Source organism: Sinohyriopsis cumingii, chromosome 6 (genome assembly GCF_028554795.1).
Source record: "Sinohyriopsis cumingii isolate HCF-2022 chromosome 6, ASM2855479v2, whole genome shotgun sequence".
NCBI lineage: Eukaryota > Metazoa > Mollusca > Bivalvia > Unionida > Unionidae > Sinohyriopsis > Sinohyriopsis cumingii.
In genome coordinates, this window is record NC_142966.1 from 53995963 (window position 1) to 54013945 (window position 17983).

The 17983-nt window shown below is 35.5% G+C and overlaps 1 protein-coding gene across 1 annotated transcript in view; it reads right to left on the reverse strand.

The window, feature by feature from the left end:
* Positions 1-17983, reverse strand: part of LOC149796955 (periodic tryptophan protein 2 homolog) — a 56567-nt gene that overhangs the window by 24026 nt on the left and 14558 nt on the right. Inside the window, exons 5-11 of the mRNA XM_089961628.1 lie at positions 15754-15897; positions 12830-12965; positions 11319-11475; positions 5748-5799; positions 4325-4480; positions 3721-3928; positions 577-725 (exon numbers count right to left, since the gene is read on the reverse strand). Coding sequence (XP_089817754.1) covers positions 577-725; positions 3721-3928; positions 4325-4480; positions 5748-5799; positions 11319-11475; positions 12830-12965; positions 15754-15897 — 1002 coding nt within the window. The remainder of the gene's footprint in view (positions 1-576; positions 726-3720; positions 3929-4324; positions 4481-5747; positions 5800-11318; positions 11476-12829; positions 12966-15753; positions 15898-17983) is intronic.

Genomic DNA, 17983 nt, shown 5'->3' on the forward strand with positions numbered 1-17983 from the left:
AATGTTACACACTGATATGTTATTGCCTTCTCTTCCTCTCTCAATCTTTCTCTGACATATGCACAAATGTTCATTTATAACATGCCTTTTGAGTACTTGAAAAACCCTAATTAGGTTGAAAGCAAAACTTAATACAAAGTAATGTTATGTTCATTTTTTAAATGTTAGTTTTGTTAGGTTGCCAAATACTGCATCACGTAAACCCTGTTCAGGTCTGAACCCTTTATTTTTTATACACGGTCAGTACTCCAAAATGATATTTTTTACCTTTAATTTTTCATGCTCTAGAAATAATTTTTTTGCTTAAAAAAAATACGTGAAATATGGTACATACTGCCAAGTAGTATTAAAAATTCTATAATTTACTGTCTTTTAAAAAAGACAAAATTAAATTAGTGTTACAGGTGTACACTATATAATATACAAAACAAAACAATGATGGCTTTCCTAAAAAAAAATTATATTTTTAAATGTGAAGGCTTCAAACTACTGATCTTTGGAATTTGAATAATTAGTTATTAAGTCAAAATAAATAATTAAAATCCTTATTAATAGGTACCAACTTGATCCTCTCACCTGTTGAGATCAAAGGCCCTGACAGTGCCATCTAGTGAGGAAGAGAAGATCACCTGTCCATTTTGATTGAATGTCACACCAGTGATACCTCCCAGGTGTTCATTAAAGGTCACAAAGCAGAAGCCACTACTTGTGTTCCATGCTTTTACCTGAATTGCAAATAGAAAATAAATGTTTTTGTGACTTATGTTTCTCCAAAATTACTTGGTAGATCACATGAACTTTATGAAAATTAGTGTTTGCTACCCTAAAAAAAAACCCGAAAACAACATTTTCCTGCCTATATCCAGAAAGATTAATGACAACATTGGCTCCTTCAGCCGTCTAGGTACATCCAAAACGAAACTGATCCAATTGTTCATCCAGGCTCAGTCCCTATAGAGAGGAGCAATAAAAACTTTTATTTCATTAGTTTCAGTTTTAGAACCACTGGAGGGAAGGCATTTGCTCCCATTCCCTCCTAGCTGACTGAAAGGGTGTCAACAGCCTTTAGGTATGGGTCAAGGAATGAAGATATGAAGGTAGGCAGTTTGTTGTTTCACCTTGCTGTGAATAGGTCATGCATTGGTCATTCCTGTATGGTGCAGACTTGATGGAAGATGAACAAATGGAGAGACCACTCAGAATAAAGCAGTTAGCCTCTCCATGATGAGTCTGCTAGGACATTAAGCCTGCTTGGGAAGGTCAATGTTTATACGATACTGGGCACACCATCCAAACTACTCCCATACCATAAAGCAAAGGCACACATTGTTTTATTAAGAGGTAGGTCTCTAAGACCATCAGAACCATCTTCCTTTGTAAGTGTTGCATCCAAACATGAGAACGATCTTCATTTCCAGGAGACTGATATGGAGAGTCTTTTCTTGTAGTTTTCACTTGCTAATGATCATCACAAAGTCCAGAAGCAAATGTTCCCATCCAACCTGACAAACTGATTTCCATTGTGGGGTTTCTAAAGCTATTCCCAAAACCAGCCACTCCACATCTTGCCACTGAAGCCAGAAGTCTTTGATTTTGGTCAAGAGTGTAATATGGTGATCTGAACAACCCCAAATCAGATACCAATGTGCCGGAAGGGTTATATGTAGGTGGATGTAAGGCAACTGATGTAAAAAAAGCTCCCTCACTGAAATCAAAGTCCTCAAGGATGCCTTTTCTAACACATGAATGAGACTATTTTTTGTGTTTAGATGAAGATGAACCATGTTGATATGAGATAGAAACTCCACACCTAGATGAACAAACTGTTAAGATTTTACAAGATCCAACCTTTTAACACATTGAATATCCACCCTAAACTGTGAATAAGGTAGATTGTTCATACTGAGAACTAACCAAACTGACTGTCTTTCAGTATATTGTTCAGGTATGCTGCAATTGCTACAGAGGATGTCTTGAAGTGGAATATGGTTCAGTCCAACATCTTTATCTGGATTACTTCTGCCCACTTTACCAGCAAAAGCTATGTCTCCTTCTGTATGTCCTCCTTCATGAGATTGCTTGGGATCTATATCATAAAGGAAGATGATGAAAGTGCAATGGGCTGGATGAATAAGACCCAGGGCATGTGTTCTTAACAAGTCAAGAGGCTGAAATGTCATTTGCCATTTGTGTGGTGAGCAGACACCATTATTGCAGTGAGCAGATGCCATTTTTGTGGTGAGCAGTCCTATTGGTTTTTTTGGCAATATTACATACTGATGACTAGGCATGGTTAATTGATTTGTACCAGTGTGGTGAGAAAATTGCATATACCAGACTCATTGAAAAAGCCTTTAGATTTCATCCTAGAGATACCTGTCAATTTCTGCAATCTGTTATGATTGTGGTAAAATTCTATTAGACATATGTTCATCATCATTCATCATCTTCATCAATGTCCACTGAGGTCATGACCTTTTACATAGTAATGATTGCCAGTGGAGGAGGGCATTTCTCCAAAGGCAAAATATTGCACATCTCTTTGATTTAAAATTGAATTCCATTCTTTCAATGGATTGCTTGGGCAGTCCATGTTGCCCCCACCCCTAGACCAGAGGGTTGTCCACCACCTGTATGCTCTGTACCCATAGAAATACCATTCCATATGAATTGTCACCATGCTAGTTGGGCTTACTGAGGAATGTCAGTCCAACCTCATCAGCTGGGACAGGCTCCAAATGTGATGCTGGTAACATGGAAATGGTCATTCTGGCTGGTCAGCCAGGGTTGGCAGTATGCTAGGGGGTATGATGATGTCTCATTTTAACTGTCGGGCGATGAGCTCACCAGTCTCATATGACAAATTCATGTCTGTGCAACTGTACATTTATTGTCCTGAAAGCTGTAGAGGTTGGTAAACAGGATGTTATACAGCAGTTGATGTATAACTTGAAGGCTGTATCAGCCAGCAAAATCAGAAGTTATCTGGGATGCCTGGCTATAATGGTATCAAGTCCATTGATGAGCAGATATAAGTTTGTACATATAACCTCATCAATATTCTAGATGACAAAGTTTGCTGTAGTGTACATAGCATGCATGATTACAATATAGCTCAGGTGCAATTGCATGACATGGTTTTGACTGGAGTGATTTTAGGTAACTGCATTTGCGGTGGGGGAGGCATCTCTGCCAGCAGTTTGGTCAATGATTCTGAGTTCAGATGAATTCTTAATACTTCATGTTTCAATGATTTGGAGCTTCCCTTTTTGCAGCCCTAAAATTGTCTTTTCAAGACATTGGACCAAATGTACAAATATTTGTGCAATTTTAACATTTTGATACCCTGCAACATATATGCAGTTTAGGTAAGACAAAACATAAACTACCTGCATAATCATTTGTCAATTTCAAAAAACATTTATTGGCACATCCAACAATAAAATGTATGTATAGTAAAAAAATGCATATATGTTTCTAAGAAATATCTTGTCAATGACATGTTTAGTGTTTGTTTCCATGGAAACTCATCTAACTACCATGTTGCTATGACCTTCTAATCAACAGAATGATTCATTCACATTTTGTTTGGTAAAATGTTAATAATCTATCTTAATCAAAGAGGCCAAAGTGGCAGAAGGTTAATTCATATTCCTGTTCACCCTTGCAAAAATATCTCCAAATTTATTAGCAATTAATATCTAGTCATACGACTCCTACCTTCCCATCATCTCCTCCTGTGGCAATGTGCTGTCCATTTGGGGAGTAAGCAAGACAGTCCATGTTGTTGAAATGCCCCTGTTGCTTCAAGACATAGGTCTCACTCTGCCATTCCCAGACCAGAAGCTGACCTAACCCAGTACAGGCCAGTGCAATCCAGTCCCCTGTGCTGTTGAATGCTATAGAGGTAATGCTCTGCTCTGATATGCTGCAAAAAGATGGAACCTATTAAATAAGAATATTGCTGAAAGCTGTGTCAGCAAAGCCTCATGTCTGATACTAAATTCTGACCCTTGGATAGTGGAATTTTCCTATCATGCACCAACGCATATGAATTTTTCATTTAATTTTCTCCATGTGAATGATGTCTTTCATTATATGATCTTAAAAATGGAGGTGGGGATAATGCAGTAGAAACACATCAGTTCTGCACATCTCCAGCCTTGAAATCAATTCTCAGTTCAAACATGTAATAGTGCTGTACGTAGTCAAAGTCTCTGTCAATGTTTTCTTATGTTTCTTCAATTTCATTTAACAAAAAAAAAACATGCTGCACCAGCATCAGAAATCAGAAATACAACCAATATAAAACAAAGTATATCACCTGAGTGAGTGGATAAGATTGAAGTCTGGCATTTCATGTAGGAAAAAGGCCCCATCTTCAAATCCTGCAACCAGTATGTGTGTCTGTTTGTGATAGGCCACAGCAGTCACCCTGGCATATGATGCACCCTCACCTCTTGCATCCTTGTAAGAATGTCTGAAAACACCATCATTCAATACTGTAACTGCCAATTAATTTACCATATATACTTGCATATAAGTCCAACTTCAAACTGTAAAGACCCAGGTCTACAGTCGCATAATACACTGGCAGATCGGGGTCTATGCAGTTTGTTAGCAGTAAGCAGCAGAACAAACACAGACCCGGATCTGCCAGTACATTATGCAATGGCAGATCAGAGCATTAGGTTGTTTGCAGCTATCTTTTTATTGCACAAGATAACATTTAAAAATAATAAATTCCTGGATTGGGTTTAAAGGCACAACAGAGAATAAATCACCTATGAAGACAAATCTAATGCACAAATTAGGATACCCATGAAATATTTTGTTTTTAAAAACAAGGAAAGTTGATGTTCATGAAAATATAAAAATTCACAGCATTTATGTTCCATTAATTTCAGGACTTAAACAATCTAAGCAAACCAAATAAGACTGCCTAAGCTTCTGATGGTCGAGGAAATATTAAATAAGACCAAATTGCCAATACCTCTATTGTGCTTTATGACATGAGCATATGATTGATTTGGTTGGGTGTTTTATGGCAAAGCAACATAAGGACATTATTTAGTGCCAAGGAAACTGGATTAAGGTACCTTGTCCAAATACACACAACAATAACTAAGCCAGGCTATATGGATGGTAGGATTCAAATTCACACACATTCAGTCTAGAGTCTGGTATGGTAATCATGGAGTCACAGCAGCTCCTTCAAGCACTATAGATCAAACTTGTGCAAAACTGCAGCATGCCCCCACCCACCTTTTGTAACTCTACTGATACAAGAGTCATCTTCAAACCAATCTTTTAATTCCTAGACTCCTTTATAAAGCCTCAAAATAAACTTTAAAGACAATATGAAATTTAAATACACATACCATACAGTATAATATCTCTACCTTATATACAAGAGTACTTGTCCTGTAGACGAATTGCTTTTGAAAAGTACTTGTCAAGCTTATGAGTGTTCTTGTTTTGAATATTTAAACATTAATTAATGAAAGCTAATTAAAATGTGTTCACAAAAACTTCTTGGTCCTGTTGTATTCTATCATGTGTTTACTTTACATACAAAAGACACCAAGTCCCTCAGAATAATTTATGGTCTTAAAAGCCAACAGCTGAGGAGGCAATCAATTTGATAAACTACAAATCTCTGACAAAACCTGCAGGTTTTCCAATTAATGAGCATAGTAAATATGGTGATTATTTTATACAACTGTCCCCCCCAGTCCCATACTTACTTAGCTATTCTCTTGTAAAGGATTTTGTCCTCTTCCTTTTGTGTGTCAACTTCTGAAAATAAAAACGTTTTTTTGTAAAACAAGATTTGCCAATGCCCAATTGTGAAAAACTGTAATCACCATTAATCTCTAGAACCAACATTTTTCATCACCAGCACAAAAAGCTGTAATTTAGGACCAAAAACTGTAATTACCAGTGAAATAGCTCTAACTTAGGACCAAAATCTGTAATCACATTACAAAATGTTCCAACTTAGTACCAATATCTCTAATCACCAATACAAAAAAGCTCTGTTTTAGGACCAAAATCTGTAATCACCAGTACAGAAAATTCTAATTTAGGACCAAAAATCTGCAATTTTCAAGATGAAAAAAGTAATAAAATCTGTAATAAGCCAATTTAAAACTAAAGTTTGATACATACCCTGGTGTGATCATTAGACCCTTATATAAGCAAGAGCAATTTATTTTGTATACATCTGATATTCAAAATAAAAATTACTGTTCTCCATTCCTCCTATAATGATTTATTTTAGACTCATATAGTAACAAATTTATATATATATATATATATATATATATATATATATATATATATATATATATATATATATATATATATAAGTCCAGCTTATTCTTTATATTTATATACCAAAGTGAAAGTTTCTTATTTGTTCCTAAAATGATTTTCCAATTATGCATTTACACTGTAATGCATTTGCCTTGAAACATAAACCTTCATCTTTTCTTAATGTTTTTCTGCATAAATAGTTTCCAACTTCTTGATTTTCAGCAAAAGGTCGCATTTAAACGAAAGGTGAGGTGGTCTGCAGCAGACAAAGGTACTTCTCAGTGTTTGTTGGTTTGGTGGGGATGGTTGTTTTCTATTATGCTTGATGACTCGATGTTTCTATGCATGTCATTAGCAACATAATCAATACAAAGTATTGCAAAAATATCACCAATATCTTCTGAGATAAATAAATCCCTGCTGCATTCCAGTTTAATCTGTGTAATCAAATCATTAATAAAAGAGGAAAACATGATAAAGCCAAACACACCCTTGCCTTGTACCTAATGTACACTCAAAGTATGTATGTACTTAAACTTTTAGGTGTTCAGACAGACATAGCATTTCAGGTTTCTATACATATCTAATAAAATATTAACTATTTTACAATTCATACCCTTACTTGCATGGTAATGATGACCATAATTTATCATGCTGTACTTTATCAAAAGCTTTTTTAAAATTGACAAAAAGGCAGTAAAATCTAACCTTACTTTTGGATATACATTTTTGAGCTAAAGCCTGAACATTAAAGATAATGTCTGCTTGTGCTTTGGCGATCAGACCATTGTCTTCTACCCACATGTATATACAATTATTCAGTATGTCAGTAAAGATCTTGCATAAAGTATCAATAAAGGGTATCCCTCCGTGATTGTTTGGATCACTCTTATCACTGCACCTATAAATAGGACAGATAATACTCTTCTCCCACTGTTTTGGAAAATAATCGGAATGAAAAGATTTTGTTGAATAGAGCATTAATGAATGGGTGTGTGTGTGTGTGATTTGGATTTTTTAACGTAGCTTTTTAAAAAATTCTGTCATATTTCTACAATGTCTGCAGTGTGGCAGTTTATAGTGATGTCTAGCACTGGGGCATCATGCCGCAGACATGTAGCATGATGTCCCACCCAGTCACATTATCCTGACACCAGGCCGACCAGTCCTAACACTAACCTCTTAATGCTGAGTGCCAAGCGAGGCAGCTGTTAGTACCATTTTTGTAAGTATTTTATATGACTCGGCCAGGGATCGAACCCACGACCTCCTGCATGTGAGGCAGACGCTCTAACCAAAAGGCCACTGGAGCGGTGTTAATGAATGGTAAAATGTTTCATTCATGCACTGATAAAAATGAGTAGGTATAATTGCAGGTCCGGGGGCTTTGTTTTTAAGCAAACTTGCATAATATCATCATTTGTAACAGGAGTATTTAAGTCATCCACCTGTTAAGTACAGTAGTTTTTCCACTAACAATATTGTTCGAGTCTTCTAGCTTGGAAACAGGCTTCTTCAACAAATAAAGATTAAGAGTATTCATACCAGTTTCTGGGGAGATACAATTCGTTCTGAGAATGTTTTTCCTCTTTCAAAATATGCCAAACTGTAGAGAGTTTCTCTTCATTTAATTTATTCATCTTGGATTCTCTGGTGTATCTTTTCTTGAGTAAAATTATTTTATTAAAAGCTGATTTGTGCTCTCTATACAACTTAAGGTCAGCTTCAGTATTTGAGAATCAAAAGCATCATAACCAGTAGTTTTAATTATATTTTGCCATAATGCATCCTACCAAGATGGTTGTTTTGTTATCATATTAGGTCTGCAAAATTGAACATATATTCTGATATAACTGAGCTAATATTTTGAGGAAGAAGTCAATATCAATTTCAAGATATCTGAATGGATCATTCTTTGTCTTCAAAGGCTGTGCTAAACATTCTTACAAATGACTGTATATTGTCTTCATTAAGATGAAAATATTCCCATTTAGTAGGGCAGGACTGAGCAAAAAAAATTTTTAACCACTAGTCCAGGACAAGTGGTTTCAGAAAATTCACTAGTCCCACCTTTCTCTTCACTAGTACCACCTTACTCGTCATTAGTCCCACCTTATTTTTCACTGGTCCCAAAATGGTAATCACTTGCCGAGATCTGATGAGATGTATGTGCTTAATCCACAGAAAAAACAAACAAAACAATATACAACATAATTATTTCTTAAAAGAATTTAATTTTTCAAAAACATTGGTTGTTATACATTTGGATTCTTCAGGTTCATGTATATATGTTTTAGCTGATGGATTTGAAAATATGTCCATGTATATGTCTGCCACCTGCACCACCACTAAGCCAGCAGTTGATAGCTGTGTCTGGGTTAAAGTCCTCAAGCTCTGGTCCATTTGCAGAAATGTTCATTAACATTTGTAAACTCTTTTGGTTTAAGGAATTCCTTAAAGACGTCTTGATTAAGTTCATTGAACTAAATCCTCGTTCACACTCAGAAATAGCTACTGCACACTCAGTATCCGTCTTACTTTGTATCACAGGAGTCTGACGTTTTATCAGTAAAGTACGGCGAAATCTCTGACAATATGAAATCCCCTTATCGGTAATATAAATAAATAATTTCTCTGACAATATGAAATCCCCTTATCGGTAATATAAATAAACAATTTATATTACCGATAAGGGGATTTCATATTGTCAGAGATTTTGCCGTACTTTATTGATAAAACGTCAGACTCCTGTGGTTGTATCCCTCCATTTTCAAACAAATTTACCTTCGCCGAATAGCCGTTATTACCTTACTTGCGAAAATAATTTAGCAAACTCATTTTATCCACAGAGTAACTATCAGCTTGCTTGACAACTACTTCTAAAGTGATCATAACATCAATTTTCTCTTTTAAATACGAACTGAAACAGCTCATTAATTAGCGTAATTGTTTCGCTTCAAACACAATATTGCACGTGGAAGTTAATCATCTGTATAATCAACTATAAATTAAAGAATCATTACTGTCATTTAATCAGTTGATAAAGGAAACCAACACTGATGTCGGTAATGTACCTTTCATTAATTTAATTACACTGACTCGCTGGATTAAAATCATAGTGAGCCGCTCATTATGATCTAGACTGAGTAAACTCATTGCAACAAAACTGCTTACAACACTGCTAATTGATCATACTGGCTTTTCTTTGTTTGACGTGTTTTGATTTGCCGATAATTTGGTCGCTTAGCCCAATATGCAGTCAAGCGGTAAAAGGATGTAAATGTATACACAAAGAGGGGTAGAATCAAGTATTCAGTATGCCCAGAGGGCATGATTGGCCAAATAAAGGCAGATATAGTGATTAAAGCACGAAAATAAGGACTAGCCTGACTTTTTTAAAAAGCACTTGCCCCGGACTAGCGACTTGGAAAATTTTATATGTCCGACTTCAAAAATGACTACTTCAGGACGTCGGGCTATGGGATTTGCTCAGCCCTGTAGGGCTACAAGTATCAATATTAATTTTCTCTTCATCACAGTATTTTTGATGATCATTATCATTCACTCTTTGGGAGACGTTGCTGTCCTTTCTCACAAGATGCCTTAAGTCTAACTAAACAATATATTGGAAAATGTGTTGATTCGTCTCGGTCGCTACTAAAAATATGTGTTGATTTGTCTCAGTCGCTACTCAAAAGATGTGCTGATTTGTCTCGGTCACTACTAAACAAATGGTGATAGAGCTAAATAGTTCAGAAGAACATATATAATACACTACACTGCAATCATTGTGAGTTATGCATATGAACTATTTTTATTATCAAAAGGCCTTCCAGTCCTAATATGAGTAATACATTTTTGCATAAATCTATTAATGGTAAGCCCAAATTGTTATACACTTTATCATTTTTTGAATGCCTCTGCATTGAAAAATTATCAGCATCATTATGAACATTGCATTTATATACAAAGTCGAGTGTACCATCATGGATACAATTTTCAAAATTCTTAATTCTAGCCTTAAAATCTCTCTAAAAAAATTATTTCAGTACTGATTTTTGGATATACTGATTCTGAGAGTGGACATTTATAATCTCTACCAGAATACTGTTTCAGAGCAATGTTTCTGATTATTGGAGAATTCATCTGAATAATCTTTTATTTGGCTGGGGAATTTTATACTGTTTGGTAGAGATGGATCTCAAATGGGAAGTGTTACCAGTCTGCCTGTGCTGAAGGTCTCTACACAGATAGAAGCACAGATACTGAAAATCTTGAACATTAACTTAGCTTTCTCAGATGGAATCAGTCTTTAACAGATAGTATTTGTAACTTTATCAGCTATATTTTCCCCATTTTGTGACAGTCATATGTTAGCCCGCATACTCATTTCTGATGACCTACTAGCTTTGCTATGTGGTTCTCATTTGAACTGCTCCATAATGCATTACAGTATTCTAAATTTGGCTGTCTGTAACTGTTATGCAATAGTTTTATGTGCCTTTCTGGGAGAAAATATCTCATATATCTGAAATAAAATTTTTTTAACTAATACATTTGATATGTTTCATCCATAAATGACATTTATCTACACATAAAAAGTACTCTATCCTGACAGACCATTTTAAAATTTTATATCATCCATTTTAGAATTACTTCATCACTATCTTAATTTGTTCTTTTCAAGATTTATTTAATTCTCGAAGATTTCCATTTTGTATACACCCTTTTTGACCAAAAATGCAATAGATTTAAGCTGATTCAGTTATTAATTATTAAATCAGATTTCCAGTGTAGCTCTTAGTAAAATGGAAAAGGTAAATTTAAGTTTGATACAGGAGGATGACTCCAGTTAAACTGAAGTTCCATGAAGAGACTGCTACCCATTAATGGCAGTAAAAATATCAAGTAAAAGAAAATCACTGATAGCTTTGTAAAAAGAAAATGCAAAGGGAATGTACTAATGCGATAGACAGACCAGTCATGGTTTGACAGCATACCGTCATTCTCTTTCCTCTCCTCTTCATCATCTTTCTCATCATCTTCTGCTTCTTGCAACTGTCTGTCTTTATGTGCATCTGTGTAGGGTTTAAGTCCATTAAGCTCTGTGTCACATTTCCATACACATACATGTCCATTTGCACTAATGCTGTAGAGCTGAGAACATGGTTAAAGAAAAACGCTTTTGAAGTTAGATTTTTATTTATGTTAAACTAGAAGGGGACTGATGTTTCACACAATGAGACAAAAGTAAAATCAAAATCCTATTACCATTTAATTGTTACTTACAGGCAACCCTGTTTCAAAAGAACATAATTTTTGGAGATGACTCAATTTATGACAGATGAAATATACAGATTTTTGACAACAGAGCATACATTCCCCACCATGTGGTATAGATATGTATTATCTGGCTCACCTGTATTTCATGAGCTGAAATTTTCACTTGTGCACCTCATCCCGTGAGAGTTTAGAGTACACTGATTTAATAATTCCTTTTAGCCATGTGGCCAACACTTGTGGATTTTTGTCTTGACTTCCTGCTGTCAATGGTAACAGTTGACAGGGATATTGTCTGTGCATCTCAGATAACATCAGAGAGTATGTACAAGGACCTGCAAATCTGCTTTTCTGCCAGATTGATCTAAGAGGGAATGAATAGTTATTGTAGACTGACTAGTGACAGCATGCTGTTCTTAGGAAGGAACCTGGATGTGTCATCAGAATGATGAACCATCACGTAACTAAATGCAATTCAGATCTATGGTTATTGTATGTAGCTCACTCACTAAGCATGTTGAACTTAGCGCTATCATAAACTGCAAGTCACATACAACAGCTGCTTCGTTATGTATATGGCAATAGAGGGGGGAGATGGTGGCTCAAACTTTGATGACTGAGCATTTCAAGACCCAGTTGAGATTCCATTGCATATAATGTGAGCGAGCATATGTAAGGATTGGACCACAAGTTGTTGTTGCAGCCAAAGTCATCTCTACCATGAAGTTTGGATGTGTCTGAGAATCATGGAACAGTATCTCTTGATTGTGATAGTGGCTAACGTCTTGTCTTCAAAAAAGAGAATGAGAATGAAGTTTGCCATTGGTGAATGGGCGCTGAGAGCGGTGTGACCTCACTGATTGACAATTACTGATAAAATGAAAATTCCTAATTAAATTCACATGATGCTCTTTGAACTAGAAATATGTCTATATGGCATGGAAACCACTGCTAATATGGTAAAAGACATTTTTAAGAACGCATGGATCAATATGCAGCAGCAATTTTTTTCAAACAAAAAGCCATAACTCTGTTTTTGTCAGGAAATGTTAAAAATTGAGTGTATTTGATTTATGTCTTCCTTGTGTAAAGTCCCCCCCAACATTTGGTTTTAATTAAGTCCTTCAAAACTTATTGATCAGAAATGAAATTTATGACATTCAGAGGGCATGGATAGATAGGAAACTATTTTCCCTCTCCACAGAATATGGTTGAACCATGCAAAGGATACATCCAAAGATTTCTGCTCAAAGAAGGCTGCTACTATGCTGTCACTGTGACCACCTAGTGAATACACAATCAGATTGGTGTACCTCTGGGCTCCGTACACTCTCGTGCTCATATCTTTGCATCCCACACAGAAAGCACTGAAAAAGTGAGAATCCTTATTCTAGGATTTATAAAATGCCATGTTAACATTCTGGTACTCTATTTCGTATATATTAAAACTATTAATAAAAACCAATAAAAATATACTCTTATCTATACAAGAGGCGAAGAATCAATACAAAATGATACTTACCCTATACAAGTTTGTATCGATACAAGAGGTGAAGAATCAATACAAAATGATACTTACCCTATACAAGTTAGTTTAATCTACAGCAGTCATCAATAGTTATTAGTTGTTTGCTTTTTTATTCTTTTGATTGAGAACTCATCTGACACAGTGGTAGCAGGCACATGCATTTATTTATGTCAGTAACAAAGAAAAACTATTGACAACACCCACTCACCTTTTAGAAATTAGAAAACACAACGTGACTATTTAGTATGGCTTGAAATACACCAACACCACCAGCAAATTCCATGCTGATTATTTTATCCTATCAATATGATCAGCCATTGATAACAGATCTATGTAAAAAAGACACTCCAGATTTGTTCCCCATCTATAATCTCAGTATTCTACTGATTGTCTAATAGCCAGTTTTATGTAAACTTTTGATGTTTCTTTACATCTGGTCTACTTGTACTGAATATATGGACTATGCCTATGGTGCCATGTGGTGAAACATGTTACATTTAATTCTGACTGGTGGTTATTGTTTGTTCAAGTTTAGGGTAAAACACTAACCACCAATCAGATCTAACTGTAGCTTATTAACTGCATGACACACCAGAAGTAATGGTATTCAAACTCAATAGAAATAGATACCAAACAGCAGAGAAACTTCACTCAAAAGATGATTTCTAAAGTACATAAATCATACATGAGAAACAAGTTTGGAATGTTTTCTGTTATGCTGATATATGTAATCAGTGACTGAACTTGTTGACAGGATAAAAACAATTTAGCACAGAAATGGCAAGAGCGCAGAGCCCAAACTGCACGTGTTATCACCTTATTAATTTGTAGAAAAGAAGTAAGTATTCATGAAGTGCAAAACAGGGTATGGTGACCAAGATAAGCCCTGACCTATCAAATGGAGCAGCCATGTAATGACCTAAAAGGCTGAATAAAAATCACATGAAACAGGTAGTCTGTTTTAAAAGCATTTTTTAAAATAAAAGTTCTGTCAAGGATGAGAATGGCATTTGAACAGATGTCTAAATCTGCCTGTAATCTGCATATTAGAAATAAAACCAACACATCAACGCATATACCCTACTACCGATTGACCTTACAGAGCTGCAAAGACCAGCATCAAGTTGATATGTGCATCAATAATCATATCATAGACTCATTGTGAATCATATCAATACATAACAGGTGTATTATTTCACCCGTTATTACTATACTGAACTCTTTGATTTAAAGAATGTCCTATTTAGACACAAATAATGACAGGCTTGCAGAAATCACTCCAATTAGCTAAAATTTCATGAAGCAGATATGGTCATGTTTGACCTCAGAGTATGCTGAGCAAATCAGCCACTCAATTAATTTCATGATTCCAGGTACAGCAATATAATACAGTAGATGAAATACCAATGTGGTCTAGAACTAAATGCAAAAACATTGTTTTCAGATGTTAAATGTAGGTCACAATGACCATGTCTGTTATAAGTTTGTGGTACTAACAGGGATGCATACAATCACCTAGTTTGATGATTCTGGAATAAACAATGCTTGGGACTAAAACCAAGGTTGTAAAGAATGAAATAAGAGTCACAGTGACTTACTTTTGTAATGAGGATGAAGGAATTATTGTTATGAAATCATGCAGATGAGAATACCTTCTGTATTATACAGGTACAGGAATATGTATACAAATTGGGTTCATTGCTGTGTACATCGTTCTTAGTGTGTATGGTTTTAGCCTAGGTGATTTATCCAATACTGCTCTTATTGCAGCACACACAAAGGGCTGGCAATGCGTGTGTGTTGGGGTGCGGGGATGGTTATCTCAAGTTCTTTGACCATGGAATTGACAGAACCAGGGTTTTTGTGGTGATGTTTTTCTGTATATCATCACACTGCAGATCAGCCTCATCTGGAGGCTGTTCATGTTAAGAAAGCAATCTTCAGCTGTTGAGGTTTGTGAAAATGTAAAACAATATTCTTTCTTCCTATCCATTGTGTGATGAAATTGTTTATATATTAAATGTTTTGTGAATTTTATCAAATTTTTCTGAAAGTTGGATTGAATCATGTTGGTGAAGCAAAAAATATAGTGAGCTACATTTGTGAAAAGGGTGTAGTTCTAGTTCAAGATGCATCCCTTCACCAATTTCATCATTCCTGGAATAACAGTATTCACACAATATGCAAAAAGACCCCAGAGCTAAAGGTAAAATCGTAGTCAAAAAAGTTCAACTATGTACATGTCTGTACTAATTTAGTTCCCAGTGTCCTCCTCTGTGGGTTGAGGCATGCTTTTATCTGGTCAGCTGCTGTCACCATGGGTATTTTAATAGCTTCTAGCTACTTTATACAGGTGAGCTAATTATTCACCTGTAAAAAAAATGTACTCATGAAAACAAAATAAACATATCTAAGAAATGTGGAAAATTACAATTTTAGTACTTGTGATCTGAAGGATATACTAATAACAGGGAAAATGTCCGCCCACTTTAAAAGTGAAGAATTATCAAGTTGGTATCTTAGACCTGTCTGTCAGTTTGTATGGTAATTATGTTTCAATGGTTTGGCTCCAAAAATCATTACACAGGTTTAAATAGGAAATGGATGCAAAATATTAGAGTTGTTACCTGGAATCAGTTGTCCAGTCTAGACAGACAGTTTCATCATAAGCTCCATAGAATTTCTTGTACAGTACAAAAGGATTAAATTCTCGTGTCTTCCCTGGGGCATGATATATGTGCACCTGGTTACTCTTTGTTACAGCAAATTTCCTGAAAGAGAAGGAAAAGATATGTTATAATATATTACATATACAAAGATTGTTTGGAGCATAAATCAGAGTTTCTTTAACATAAATTTCCAAGTCTTTTCCAGGAGTTTCCTTAGATTTAATTATTTTTCAAGGACTCCCGTTTGACCCTTACTAGACAGAATTAGAAGAAAATATCAAGTTTAGGAAATTTGCATTTAAAAAATCAAAACATGTTCCTATTTTGAGACTTCCGTATCATCTGAATGAGACCCATAACAACATACTAAGCTACAGGATTAACACGGAAAACAAGTACAACTAGTTGAAATTCATATACATTTGTATGCCGCTAATTTTAATTTACAGGACAAAAATGTTAACCCTGCTTAACTGCATTTCCTGGTATCAAGAAAACCTTTTAAAGAAAGGTTCAGTTTAAATTATGCTTTAATAGAAAGAAGGGCTGAAGTAATAGAAAAACACACTTCTGCAGTTCTCAGAGAATGAATGTTTGTTCAAGAACTCCTTGGGACATGTGAGTTGCAAACAGATACTTGTCTTTGTCATCACTTTATTCATATTCAACACAATTCTATATTTATTCTTACTTAAAAAACTAGTGTGGACATGTGGGAAAGCCTGCCAGTAGCTTCTTGTGGGTCGGTGGTTCTTCCTCCACCAGTTATACTGGCCACCATGTATAGCCTATCTTGTGCTGAAAAATGGCGTTAAACCCTAGAACAACAACAACTTAAAAAACCTTCTGGCACCACACACTCTTACTTAGCCTCCCCCAACAACTGACTCTCTTATTCACCCCCACTCCCAGACAAATTACACTGTTCTCCCTGCCCCAACTGGTACCTTACACTGTTAAAAATTCCCAACTGTTATTTTACACCCTGCTTTAAAACAAAAACAACACACTGACATTCCACACTGTTACTAACCAATCCCCCCCAACCCAACTCGCACCTTACACTCTTACAAAATCCCACTATCACCTAACACTCTTAAAGAAAACCCACTAGTACCTTATACTCTTAAAGAAAACCCAAGGCACTTAACACTCTTCCTTAAAAATAAATAACCTAGTGGCACATTGCACTCTTACTTGCAAAAAAGAACCCAATGCAAGCTTAACACTAGATGATGTCTTCACTCTGAACATAACATCATGATCTGAACACATTTTTGTATCATGTTTGCATCTGGTGCCATTGTAAAAAACCAAGTCGGCTTCCTTTATGGTATGTTCTGGACTCAAAACATTCAGGCAAAATAGGCAAAAGGAGTTGATAATCGATGTACACAAAGCAATGCTGAGGTTCAAAGCTTGTTAAGGGTAGAAAATGCACATGTTCTCACGGTGCAGAAATACATCCATTCAGCCCAGGGATATGGAATAGTAAATTTTTCCTCAGCACATCCTATATTTATGTAGTCAGGATGAGAGGTTTTCCTATGCCCTGTCTGTGTCTGGTTAGTGTAGCACCATCTGCTTTCAATGTAATCCATCTACAGACTGTATGTTTAATGCAGTCATAGTCAACGACACCAGCATGGGATTTTGCTTTGAAAACTGCTCCAACAATTGGTCGATTTGTATGTATTTATAGCATCTGATAGTAAAATCCAATGCAAAGGTGAGATTGTCATGTTGAATTACTATTGAAAATAATACTTCAAACTATGTTCCCAGTGTGAAGTACCAAATAACATCCAAATAGTTATCATAATTTTGATTAACTTTACATATTTGAAAAAAGAAATGGAAAAGATAAACTTTATTATTTCTCTCTAATATTTACCTAGATCACATATCACAGACAACATGCTGCCACAGTATAACCCAGGACTGGTCTTTCAAGCTTCTATGCTTTAAAAAATATACCGATATATAGTGAACTGTGAGGTAACCAGTCTACTCTACTTGACCAATCTGATTGCTAGAGTATGTGGATTGACTGTACAAATATGTATAAAATAAGCACCCAAATGATCCATACAGAAATGATACCTCCACTGACTGAAGAGCTCTGCATCCTCTGAAAATTTTGGTAAGAACTCAATAAATGCAACACAATCAGTTCAATGACGTGTAT